This window comes from Clupea harengus, chromosome 3 (genome assembly GCF_900700415.2).
Source record: "Clupea harengus chromosome 3, Ch_v2.0.2, whole genome shotgun sequence".
Lineage (NCBI taxonomy): Eukaryota > Metazoa > Chordata > Actinopteri > Clupeiformes > Clupeidae > Clupea > Clupea harengus.
This window is the reverse complement of record NC_045154.1, coordinates 26,265,786-26,279,706: the sequence shown is the minus strand read 5'-3', so window position 1 is coordinate 26,279,706 and position 13,921 is coordinate 26,265,786. Positions and strand designations below refer to the sequence as shown.

General features: G+C 42.6%; 1 protein-coding gene across 1 annotated transcript; it reads right to left on the bottom strand.

Annotated features, from left to right (window-relative positions):
• Positions 1–8,815: 8,815 nt before the first annotated feature.
• Positions 8,816–10,971, bottom strand: LOC105908786 (achaete-scute homolog 1b-like). Its single transcript, XM_012837347.3, has one exon. The coding sequence runs from the start codon at positions 10,284–10,286 to the stop codon at positions 9,684–9,686; it is 603 nt and encodes a 200-aa protein (XP_012692801.1). The 5' UTR covers positions 10,287–10,971; the 3' UTR covers positions 8,816–9,683.
• Positions 10,972–13,921: the final 2,950 nt, after the last annotated feature.

Genomic DNA, 13,921 nt, shown 5'->3' with positions numbered 1-13,921 from the left:
GCACACAATTAGCAGTTCCGCCGGAGTAGAATTAGCCTGTAAATCAAGGATGGTCCAAACAAAGGGACTGGAGAACCAGAGAATGAAAAGAGAGAGTGAGAGTGGGAGATAGTAAGTGGTAGTGAGAGAGAGAGAGAGAGAGAGAGAGAGAGAGAGAGAGAGGGAGAGAGAGAGAGTGGCAAGAGAAAGAGAGGGAGATTAAAATTGTTTCAATAGAATCCACACTTGAACCATTCATTTGGTATTCTGCAGAAATCAGGGCTTTTGTTGGGGCCAAAGTAAAGTAGTGTCAATCATCTCGACCCGTTTTTTTTTTTTTTTGGATGACTGAAGAATTTATTATGAATTTTCTCTTGCGCATAATAACTACAACCCCCCCTCCTTCAAAACACCTCCCCACCTCCTCCTCCCCTCTTCAAAAAAAAAGGGAGCCCACCCTTCAACCGCGCCACCGTATCGGTGCAGGGAAGAGAAGTGAAAGAGGAGTGAAGTTCGCCATAGCTCAGCCTCTCGCCCCTCTGGCCTCACATCAAAGTGACAGGAACGTCCAATCAGATTTGTCTTACAGGCCTTACATGATGAATATGGTGCGGCTGCAGCACAAAGGCGCCTTTGTGTGGCCCTGGAGCAGGGACTATTCACAGGCTGTAACCGCCAGCCAGACTGGAAGTAAATGGCCAAAAGACCCTCACAGGAAAAAAAAGCATCTAAACTTGTGCAGCACAATGGTCCATGCAAATCACAGCCCCCCCCCCCCCCCCCCCCCCCCCACACACACACACACCCACACACACACAAACACACACACACACACACACACTTACACCCCCCCCCCCGAGCCACTCACAGTCCTCACACTCACTCTCACTCTCACTCTTACCCCTAAACCCATTCCACCTCACCCAAGCACCCCAATTCTTCCTGCCCCACACTGAGGGCCTCCCCTGGTAGTTTGTCTCAAGTTTAGGGTCCTTTCAGTGCAACACAGTGGTGTGTCGGTTGAAAGTGCTGAGTTCTGTCGGTTCAGACATTTGTGTGTGTGTGTGTGTGTGTGTGTGTGTGTGTGTGTGTATGTGTGTGTGTGAGTGCGCGTGTGCATGTGTGCATGTGTGCATGTGTGCACGTGTGTGTCTATGAGTTCCCTTTTTGTCGAACTTTAAAAAGGCAGAAGTCTTCTGACTGGGTTTCCTGTCAGGCTGTGGGGCTGATCTGGTAGGTGTGGGATCAGGAGAGCACTATTACTCTTCAGGAGCAGAGCAGAGCTACACTGTAGCGGCTTCCTGAGACGATCCTGTAACATCAACTGAAACCTGGTGCGTCCGGTTTGCCAGGGAGAAAGCGGAGGGTGTCCTCATCACAAGCTCGCACCCGACCCTCAGAACTACTCACACAAATGATTAGAGGTGCAAATCAGAATGAAGCCTACATTCTAAATTCCGTAAACATGGAACTTTCTTGCATTCACATAAAGCCTTGTGTGCTTCACACTTATTGAAAATAAACATGATGCCTTTTATTTGGATCATTTGTCAATGTATGTACCTACTGTTATGATGTCTGTGTGTCCCTTCCATCACTGTTTGTGTGCTACGGTTATCTACTAACTCCCCTCTCCCCTCTGACCTGAGACCTGGAGCCAGGTGTCAGAATGACAGACACTGGTATCTGCTAAGAGGCACTGGACTGTGTTTAACAGATACCCAGGCCTGCCCGCCTCGTCTTCAGCAACCACTGGCAGTGTGTTTGCACAGTGGCATGACTGCTATTGTAACCGCATCCACACATTATAAATGGCCCTTCTGTGGCTATTTCTATACTGTGCATGTTCTTGGCTTAAAAATTAACAGCCTGGTAGTGTGCATCTCAAGGTTACTTGGATCCTCATTCTCTACTCCCCGGTTACTTTGAATGCATGCATAAGAGTCCAAAGAGTGTGGCATTCAAAGTTTCCATATTGGTTAGGTGATTATATATCTTAAAATATCAATGTTATAGTTTTAAATGGCACCCCTGATTTTAGTGATACACAGGAAAAGATGTTAGATTTATTGTGCTACTGGTTGGGGACTTCCCAAAGCGGTCAGTCCTCTCACTGTCACATGCAAGTACTCATACCCAACAACAAAACCAATATAACAACTGCCCAACCACAAATCCTGAGCAGCAGGATTCAACAGCAACGCACAACTGGCTGGTGACAGCCGCAACACAAGTCACATGTTGTACCCGGAATCCATAAAGGCCCTACTTCACAGTACATCATGCACTGTCTGCAGCCCACAACGGCTAAACACAACAACATGACTACCGACAATAGAACCTGGGGGGTATTCGTCGTAGCTCGCTAAACGGTTTAGCGAGCTAATTTTCAGGCTAAGATAAAAAACGCCCCTCTTTTTGGTTCGTGGAAGCAACTTTTGATAAATCACCATAGTTACATATCGATTAGCACTAACCTGCTCCAGGGCAGGCTAACTTAAGTGTAGCTGGATAAGCTTGCCACACCCCCGGAAAAAGGAGGGATCCCATTGACCAAGGACTGATATTAGAGTTAGATTAGCGGAGGGAGAGAGTTCTTTGCAATCGCCAAGATCCATTATTCTTGTATGAGCGCTACCGATTCAGCCGACAAGGAATCATTAATTTACAAGACCTTCTCGAGTCATTTATTGCAAACACCACATTGACTGTCTTGCGCTTTTTTGCGAGTGGTACATTTTTGTAGTGTCGGTGATGCGGAGAACAAAGCACTCATAATTATATGAGTGTTATTAGTACACCATAGCATATCATTATTGTAGAAAATGATTACGGTGGACTCATGATAAGAATAGAGAGAAATACAGACAATTTATTTTCACTGCTTCAATTTATTTTATTTGTTATTAATACATTTAGTCATTTAACAGACGCTTTTATTCAAAACGACTTCCAAGGGAATGTAAAACTACATCGAGGAAGGAGGTGAGGGGATTTGAACTAGCAACCATGCAGATTAAAACCGGTAGAGGTAACCTCTGTAGCAGCTGACACTTGCCGTCAGGTATTCATACATAGATATCACCCTATAAACATCCCAACACACCTTGCTCTCACAGCGGTGGTGGTGTTGAATTTTGCCATGATTATGGTCTTGTATTCTTCATAAGCGTTCATGTTCATCTCCTACTCACCAGCGGAGAAAAAAAGAGCCCTTTTCTTTGAGTTTAGAACCATTATACCGTTAGAAAATCATGGTTTTGGTGATCGACCTTTCCTGCCTTTTGAAGTAGGACGTGCAAGCGCAAATGCCATGATAACTTTAGCCTGCTTGAAATTAACCACATGATTAGGATGCGGGTCAGCCGTTAACGAACCGATATTTGCTGTTCTCAATCAGCTCGCTAATCTTAACGGGCTAAAAGGCCAATTGATTAACTTAGCTTCAATCCTACGACGAACGTACCCCAGAGCAGCATGGTACAACAACAACAACAACAACAACAACAACAACAACAAAGCTGCCTTGTGTGAGCATTTCACTGGGTCTTACAAGCAGGCCCCGACCCTGAACTTAAAACAATATGGACATAAGTCTTGTTTAATTCCATGTGACCTGTAACAGCGGATGAAAAAGGCCTCACTGGGCTTGAAAAAAGGGTTGAACTGATCATACTGAAACTATGTAATTAGATCAAAATATTAAAGTTTACATATAGGACACCTTGTTTATATTATATAAGTCATTATCAGTATCGCTGTACTAATATTGTTTCTTCATTATGGTCATGCCAATACAGAGATTGCCTATGTAGGGTGACTGGATGTACAAAGACCAAATGTGGCACAAGTAGTACGTTTGTGTGCGACGTTGTGGGACATGGTACCAATGCTGAGAGGCAACCTAAAACGTTGACATAATGCCTATCTAACTGAATAACAAACGTTTGTATTCTGCCTTTGGGCTCATAAACACCTATAGATTGTCCTCTCGGTGATTCCACAGCTATATGAAGGATATCATGAGCACGGTGCTGTTTGTCATCCCAAAGGCACACTAATTTAGCAACGTAACATGTCTTTGATTGACAGACATCCAACATGCATTGGCCATTACAGGCCCATCAAAGGCAACTGTCCTGCTGTACAGCAGCGGGCCTCATACAGCTCAGGTCTTTCAAGTTTTTCAAGTTTTTCAAGTCTTTCAACTGACCAAATCCAACTACAACATAAAAGTCACAAAATAGAATATTATATAAAATACAACGCTAATCTTTATATCAAACCAAAATCTCTACTGGATGAATAGCATGGTCAGAAGGGATAAAAAAATCTTTTCACTTTTTTCACCTATTCTATACTAAAAGAACATTTTCTTTTCTTTGTGACCATGATGTCACCTGGTAGCTTTTACCGTATCTGCAAAGTTTGTGTAAGTTTGTTTTTTGTGACATAGCAGAGGAGTTCACTGGTCCCATGTCTGTACAGTTTGATTGACGGCCGTCACAGCGCTTTGATAACCGCTTTCACTGCTCTCTTCTCAGCCACTGGATGAAAGTCAGGCTTTTACAAAAGGTTGGATATGTTGCATTTGTAAGGGCCAGGTTGTTATATTAATACGATATTATCTTTTAATATGTGGGATGCGGGACAAAGGGTCAAAATGCTGTGCAGTAGAACGCGAAGGGGGACACCTGGTCACTCTATGCCTATGGAATAGATAACCCATCAGATGGTTAAAAGACTTTAAGACAGCTGTAAGATTCAGCTGGATCTCCCTGAAACTACAAGTATCATTGATCACACTTTATTTGGATGGTCCTCAATTGACTATCTACAGATGCTCAGATTATAAACAAATCTGTTTAAACTTTGTTAACTTCAATTTAAGGTTAATTTTAGGATTAGGGGTTGGGTTTGGTTAAGGTGATGTTCAGTGAACAATTAGAGGGACTGAACTTGAATTTCAACAAACCATCTGTAAAGACTCTGTAGGCAGACTATCCATATAAAGTGTTACCGTATCATTTTGTAACTTAGCTTTTGTATGGCACTATACTACTAGAAGTCTGTACAGACAGCTGTTTTTCCCTGCAGGCATCTTTTGTAAGCATCAGTAATCAAACATTGCTTAAAAGGCTCAGGTGGGATTGCTTAGGATGCCAAGACCACAGCCAAAGTCCACAGCCTTCATTTTACAAGCACAGTGGCTCACTTATCTGCCTTTATGACTGACCATGCCCCACCCCAACACAGACAAACAGATGGTGGTGGTGGTGGTGGTGGTGGGGGGGGGCGGTGGGTACTCCGGTGAGACTGAATGATGCACACCTATTGGATAGCCTATTAGGGCTTGCGTCCCTTGTCCCACTGGTTGCAGTAGGTGTGGGCATCAGGTAAAATGCTGAGTGCATGCCCTTGCTCCAACCGACCTTTTCCTCACTAGGCTCTTCCATCCTATTTCATGTCTCACATACTAACCACCCTGTGCAGCCTCCACTGCACTCAAAAAACACGAATAACAATAAACCATGAATGTGCAGAACTGACTGAGAAATGGCACCTAAACAGGATATCTAAAAAGTTCTACCAATCGCTATGAAGTAGTAGTTCCTGGAGACAAAATACATTTAATATGTGCTTATTTCCCATCATGTTGGCACAAGAGGAAAAGAAAGAAAGAGTCCTGATGTTTTTTCTTCAGATTATGTTTCTGAACTGATTGATTCAACAATAAATTAAATTATTACTCGGAGTAAAAAGGTCACACCTGTCCAAGTTAAACTATGTCTATTCTAAAAGTACAGTTCTTGACTAAAGATAAGGCACTGGTTGCGCGTCATCACTATCTCTTGAATTGTAGACAGTGGTGAAATGTAACTAAGTGTGTTTACTCAAGTACTGTACTTAAAGCCCCAGTCCAGAAGAACTGGTATATTTTCTATAGTGTAGCTCACTTTTACTCCACTGTCGTAAATACAAATCGCGCTTCAAGACCCCCTAATGGACAGTGTACACATGTCTTTGTTGACAAACTGAAGGATATGTAACCGGCAAAGATAACGACAGAAGCCAAAGAAACATGTAGACTGACATTGTAGAGTAATATCACAACATTTTACACAAATGTGACTCTGCATTGTGGCATCGGAGATGAAAGCGAACATAACCAAATAACATGAAGAAGAATGACACATTTTTATAAATGACATTGGCAGAGATGTTTATGATGAAAACTAGTGGGTCGACAACTTTCCAAACATAGCCAAACTTCAAGCAAGCGCAACACAAGACATAGCAAGACAGCTAACAAGTTATTACTGACTAGACCAACAGGAAGAGGCCAGCTCGGCATCTTACTTGTTCGGTCTCCTCCTCGGTTACTCTCACTTTTTCTCATCCTATCCTCCGACAACGTCTTCCTCACCTGTCTTCCTCGTTTCTTCGTGATGTCCATACAGAGAATACTGCACTAGTTACCTTTTATAGCATGTGATGGTGGCATAAAGCATGACGTAATTCTCGCGAGAGGTCTCGGGGCTTTAAGTACCCCAAAGTTACCTGGTGCAATACCAAGCGCACCAGGCATGATGTGGCAGTAGCACAGATGCCATTCTCCACATTACAAGTCAGTGTACCACCAACATTCTTTTTAAGCTATTGTTATGAGGGAAATTGGTGCATACTGTTACTTTAAGTAAAATTTTGAGGTACTTGTACTTTACTTGAGTATTTCCATTTTATACTTCCATACTTCCACTCCACTACATTTCAGAGGGAAATATTGTGCTTTCTACTCCACTATACTTATTCGACAGCTTTAGTTAATAACCACTTTTAAGACGAAGATTTTACACAATGGATAATGTAACCAGGTTTTAAAATACAACTCATTGTTAAAGATTAGGCCAGTAGTTTGCAACCTTTTGGCTTCTGGTGTCTTAAAGCAGAAGTGTGTAGTCGGGGTCACATTTCAGATGTCTATGAGTTGTGAATCAAATCAAGTCAGATTTGTTTTTTCTTCTCACAACCCGCAGATTTATCTGGTGTGCCTGTACATAAAACTGTACATAAAGTAGTTCAAACTTGCTCCACCTCCAGCAACTACAGAAATAACAATCTGCTTACTCACTGATGCTTCAGTATTAATAATCTAATGATGTCATATATCACAATATATCAGTCAGAGGGACCAAGCCAGTACTTTAATACTTTAAACTCATTTTGCTGCTAATAGTTATGTACTTTTACTTAAGTTGGATTTGGATATGGATGACTTCTACTTGTAATTGAGTATTTTTACTTTGCTTAAGTAAATTATCTGCATATGACTATGTATGATGATTTATTCTACGAACTCAAAAGCTTATGACATGTATCAAAGAGTATGGTTATTAAAATGCCACCCTGTGAATAGCCCCAGACTGATGGATGAGTAAGTATATGACTGCACTCAATGAGTATTGCCCTTACTATTGAAAGATTGAAAAAAAAATCAGGCACTGCTCAAGTGGCAAAAAAATTATCGGAACAAATGAACAACGTGAGGTCTTTATTTTGTTCTTGCCTGGCAAGAAAAGGCATAACATGCAGCATTTCACACACTCCGTAATAGACTTACGCCACCGGGTGATTTTTTCTTCTCTCTCTATTCAATTGCGGGGCATAGAGGGGTTCTATAAAGAAATGAGTAATTGGTACCATTAATCATTGGGATATTATTTTTTTTAAGTTGGACAGTTAGAGTTCATGCAACTCGTGGACGACCGCAAGTCATTAGCCAATGAGAAGCAAAGGATAGTGGTCACCAAGTGCAGGCACGTGGCTCACACCTGCATCCACAAAACACGTCGAATTGATGTGTGTGCGTATGTGCGTGTGTTCGTGTGTGTGTGTGTGTGTGTGCACATGTGTGGGGGGTGGAAGTATATGTGTGAGTTTTAAGCGGGTGAATAAGGACTACAACACTTAAAAATGACATTTCTATGCATGACCTATGTCTGGTCTGTAATTTGCGATTGTCGTTTATAGCAGGGCCATTTCTGGATAATTCCATGGGTCATTACAGCTACGAGCTTTTCAAGTTCTTTTACCCTCCCGTTTCAAATGCAAAAACTGCAGGTGAAATTAAACTCGTTATTCTCTTTTCTGCTCGGTTGGACTTGGCATCGGTGTTTATTTACAATAGAGGTACCCATACTCCGCATAATGAGGCTAGTAGACGGCCACAATAGCCCGCACAATGGGGTGTTGTGCTCTCCGTTTGGAGTGAGATGGGCTGTTTGATTGGGCTGTGTGCAAGTTTGAAAAACACAGTCGGGGATACAAGTACCCTACAACCACGGTTTCATTTAGATTGATCTCAGTCGGGCAATACGAATTTTTACCCATTATTGTTCCTGCTGACTTGCCCGGACCCTATTTCAAAGTGAATCCTTTTAAGAGGGGGGAGAGGGATACCCCACTCGTAAAAGGTACTTTTGGGTTACTGAGCAAGAACAATAAATACACAATATAGTGAGCGAGACTGCATATTAATCTTTCTGTTAGACACAATAGGGGACGCACGTCTTTTCGACGCTTTCTTCCAAACCAGCTGTGTCTTTGTAAATAGCATTATAACGCTGTTGTAGGCTATCAGATTGAAACTTTTCTGAAACTGGTCATACATCCACGAGCAGATCATCCTCTGGCTCCATTGGAGTACTCTGGAATTGATCTGTTTTAATTTAATTAGGCCTCGTATTGCTTGACCAATACTCATGTCTTATCAGGTTAATTTTATATGGGCCTATCAGCAGCTGAACCATGTTCAAAGAATAGCCAAAAAAGGATGTTAAGTATAAATAGAGAAATCTTTATTTATAAAACTTTTACACAAAATATATCTGTAAAATCGCATATGTACACTTTAGTCAACACAAAACGGAGAGCAAGTGCATACATTGTGGAAAAAAGTCTCCATACCATGTACCCTTAATCTTTAACATGAAGAAAAAGTATTAAGCTATTCGATATATTGTATTTCTCATACATCGACTCAAACATGCCAAGTAATATCCAGTGTTTGGACCAGTGGATTATCCGACTAGAAAAAGTGGTGCAGATCACTAATTCATTAGTAGTCCTCACTGACCGAGAGAGGCAGTGATAACTTGGACTTAGTGTACAAAAATAAGTCTTCATATTTAACAATGCATCGTATAATACAGATAAAAATAGTACATCGTTATTGTTTTCTTTGATAAAAGGGAGATTCATCCTCCAAAATGTTCACTGTCAAGGATGAGAAGTCTCTCAATTATGCTTTTCCCCCTCACAAACGTTCTCTCGAGCTGATGGTGAGTCTTTACTAGTACCACCATGTTATGGAGGTTGATGTAGTTATGTGTTCATTTCGGTTTCTGCTGACTGTACTTGTCAATTGCACTTTTAAAATAGATGTCAAGCAAAACAAGACTCCGCCGTCTTCATCCTAGCCAGTCCTAGCCCGACAACTCCTGCCAGGGCGAGCACTTTTTCTCTCCTGGTAGTTACATGCAAGGGCAGTGTTGTACATCTGCGATTGTAAGGATGACAGTGGGTCGCCTAGTCTGGTTGCTGTATCCTCCCACTCTACCAGAGTAAGAGTCCAGAGGAGGGGTCTCATCACACTTGCAATGCCACAGTTGATTGAGTTCTTGTCACTTTTCATTACAAAAACATCAGTATCTGTCGAACCAGGTAGTGAAATCCAGGAGTTCTTGATCCTCCGAACTAAGCTGCTCGCAACTTCCTTCGTCGGAAGAGTAAGTTGACTGAGGCGACTCAGGTTCGGCAGAGTATGTGTTGGAGATAGTCGGCGAGGGGACACCGCACTGGAACGCCGCCGAGACCGCGTCATGCTCGTCCAAGAGTTGCTGGAGCGCGCGGATGTACTCTACGGCGGAGCGAAGAGTCTCCACCTTGCTCATCTTCTTGTTGGCCGCCCCGTTCGGCACGTGCTGGCGGAGGGTCTGGAAGCCCATGTTAACCTGCTTGACCCGATTCCTTTCGCGCTCGTTGCGTCTGGCCACAGCTACGGGCAGCTCCTGCGGAATAGCGTAGCCAAGCCCATTGAAGCTGAGTCTCCTCTTGCAGCGCAGAAGTTCGGGCGACGTCGAGCGCTGTCTTTTCAGCACCTTCGTCTGGCTTTGGTATGCCTCCGCGTTGGGCAGAGCGCACTCTTGTGCTGGAGCGTGCAAGGTGATGGTGGCACGCCTCTCAGAGAGTCCGAAAGAACACAAACCTGGTGCCATCTCCGTAGTTGTGATGGTGGTGCTTTCCATCCCGAGTTGCAGAGGAAAAATGACTACACAGAATTCCCGAGTGCAAGGTTGTAGAAAGCCAATGTTGCAGTAGACTACACCGTGCTTGTGCCGAGTGCGTAACGGAGGCTTTCTTTGTGTTATGGTCCAACTCTTGACGGGGCTCGCGTCAGTCTCCGATCTGATACAAACTTTGGCAGCACTCCGCTTTTTCAACACGCGTCTGACACCCCACCCCTTTAGAGATGCACGCTTCTGTGGGAGACCCCGCCCCGCTGGGTGATTCTTCTGCTCACCGACTCCGCGAGCCAGGCGCGTGGCTTCAGGAGCTCAATAAACAATCCAGCGCTTTCAGAGCAGCGAGAGCACGCGCTGTGCTCATTTACATCCCAATATCTCCGAGCTGAAAGCCTATTGGTGGATTCAAACGCCTCGCGACAAGGCGAAAAGACGGAGAGATAATAGTGGAGAATGAAAAGTGAATGGGTTTGCTGCTTTGAAATGCCTTTTGAATTTGACAGTGTACTTCTGGCAAAACTTCAGTTTATCTGTCTTCCCCCTCCCCTCTTCTTTCAGTCTTTTAAACCAAAAAATACCAAAGGAGCTCTATGTGGTATCCAGGTTACAGGGAAAAGACAAATATGAAAACAACGCGTGTGCATGTATCCTGCAAACATTTGGAAGGAGTCCTACAGAAGTCCTAAACACATCCAGAAATGACAAAATTAACATAGACATAGCCTAGGCTGTGGAAAATGTTGTCAATATGTCTTATGGTATTGTTAACCAACACAAACATAGAAGACATATATCATACACAGCCTGCACCTCACGCAATGGTGTACTATAAAATAATTTGTGTTTTCAGCCAACAGTTATCTTTTAAACAATTTATTTTTTGGCAATCAAAACTATACGTGGAACGAGACTTTGTAGGTCTGCTGGCACTTTTTATTGCACAAAATATTAGTGTACTACACTCCAGTGCAATTCATCAAGATAGAAATTCACCGAGCCTCCATTGAATAAACTATTTTGCTGCCCTACTGCGCATAACCTTCCTCTCTGTCTGCAGAGGCACCTGATGCACCGGAATGAAGTCTACACTCGGACCGAAGTCTCACTTTTGCGCGTTTCGGAAAGTGAACAGCTAGCGACCTCTGGCGACAAGGTTACACAGTTGTCAAAATCATCATGGATAGATCATCGTTGCTGTTTTATCCCCAGCAGTCGTTTATTGCGAAAGCACATTGATGTATTTGTGACCAACGGTAATTCATTTCCCCGAAACTCTCTAAATTATATTGTTGTGCGTCAAAATATGTACATTATGTGATCTGAGATCTGAGAAGCCAGGGAGTTGTTTTACTCATACAAGACACATTCCAAATATATCAACATAATTCGTTTTGTGAACCTTTGACAGGGTTCACAGGCCCACGGTGTATTCATTTGTAATCATTTATGACACTTCAAAGGATTTAGTGTGTGTACAGTATATGTATGTACAGGACACACCAAAATAATATTTTTGAATTCAAATACTAAATATATGCTGGCATGCATAATTGATTAGTTAGGCTATAGTGCCTGGCCTCACCATACATGACTCGCTCCTGTCAACAGTTCAACCTGAGGGATACTCTAAGACTAGGGCAGGTTGCGTAATCAGAGTTCAGAGCTGACTGAAATGGTCACCCATTTCTGCAACAAAAGGCCTAATGGTAATGCAGGGGGTGGGTGAAAGCTAGGAGTTGGTCTGGCACCAGTGTCCCGTAATTTCAACTGATTTCAGAGTGGTAAGGAGACATTTAATTGATTCGGGGTCTGATCGAGTGATGGCCAAAATGATTTAACCTATAGCGAGAGTAGCCATGACATATTTTGTCTTGTGAAAGGCCACTGTAAACTTCCTCTCAGATTTCCTCAATTTTATCCTGATAACTTCTGATCAAGGTACTTGGTCTACATCTTCTGTAAAGCCACTGAGCACTTTCATGCAGCATGAAGAAAGTATAGATAGACAGTGATTTAGAATACGTTTATACACATTTTCACCAGAAGAGGGCACTTGTAGGTTATTGCACGAGTAGGGTAGGGAAAGTACCCGTCATCTCCCGTCCAAGCATCACTGTTTCTGTACATTTGCCTTCTGATAAGCATATACAGACTATAAACAACCTTTATGGAGCCCTGCAGTACAGTACTGAACTAGGTCAAGACATCACACAGATTCATGTGATTCAAAACAAATAAATCAGTTTGGTTTGATTTGACTGTAAGAGATGCAAGGTGTATCCCACATGAACAGCTAGTTAATTTACCTAGAGCCTGAGCAACATATCAGGTGCTGTGTATCCCTGTCTAAAAAAAAGTGCAATCAGTGTTTGTGAATGCTAAATCTCTATCATATTACCCTAATAGCCCACTTCTGCAGACCTCTAATCAATTTTTTAAGAGGTATTAGAGTTTTTTGCAACTTGACAGATGACTTGAGACAAATACCGCCTTCATACCTGGGTGAAACCCATATTGGTTTTTAGTATGAAAGGATTAACCTGCGTTACTTTACTTGGGTGCTCGACCCACCTCTTGACCTGGGTTAGATGAGGGTTGGTGCGGGTAGTATTTGGTATGAATTGACCCAACCCAAAGGGAGGCAGAGAGAGTGAGAGAGAGACAGTGAGAGAGAGAAAGAGAGAGAGAGGGAGAGAGGGAGAGAGAGAGAGAGTGAGAGAGAGAGAGAGAGAGAGAGAGAGTGAGAGTGAGAGAGCACGAAAATAACCCAGCACTTTTCGCAGATGCAATATAGACCACTATGAGTAGCCTGCCTATGTCAGAGGGGAGAGCTCCGGTGTGTAGGAACAGAGAAGTGCCTTGTAGGAAAGGATCACTTCTTTATTCCTGTGGTTTTCCTGTGGGGGACCTTAGGCATGTGTGTGTGTGTATGTGTGTATGTGTGTGTGTGATCACATGTTAGCGGTCAACTCTGAACACGGCCCAGCCATGTTAAAAATATCATCACAGTGTAAAATGAATCATGCAACCAAACACCTGTATTTTCCTCAGAACTGGTCAGACCAGGAGGGCTAGACTACAAGACACCTGCAGATCAGCTGGAGTGTTATATCAAACATCTACAGCAGCAGAACTCCCCACCTTAAAATGGTACTTTCCCCCAATTACTTTCATTAGCTACAGTATTTATGAGTGGGAAATATTCATAGCTTGGTATTTTCTCACTGTCAATAGGGCTCATATAGTATATTAAGTCAATGAGATTTGGGATATTCCAGAATAAGTCAACAACTATCAACTATCATACTGAGATCAGAATATGATCAAATTACTTTTGACAATTACTACTTTAAGTGCTGTTTCATGTGGTGTGTGTGTAGTTTATGTTCCTTGCGAATGTGCTGCATTTTCAAGTTTATTTTGTTTGTCAAGAGGCCTCATCACTGTCAAATTTTGTCAAGGATCTAAGCACTGAACATTGCTCAGCGTTTGCTAGAAAGAGGAAACAATTTCAAGATGTGGTTTTCAGTGTCAAAGACTGAATTAGGAAGGGTTATTGTTTTCCTCTTTAGAGTTTGCAATAGCCTAATCAAAAAGGCCTACATCGTAGAGTGTCAAACAGATGTCTGAATCAACAA

Bases quoted from the DNA above. Each gene is read 5' to 3' on its own strand.
- LOC105908786 (XM_012837347.3), bottom strand. From the start codon at position 10,286: ATGGAAAGCACCACCATCACAACTACGGAGATGGCACCAGGTTTGTGT.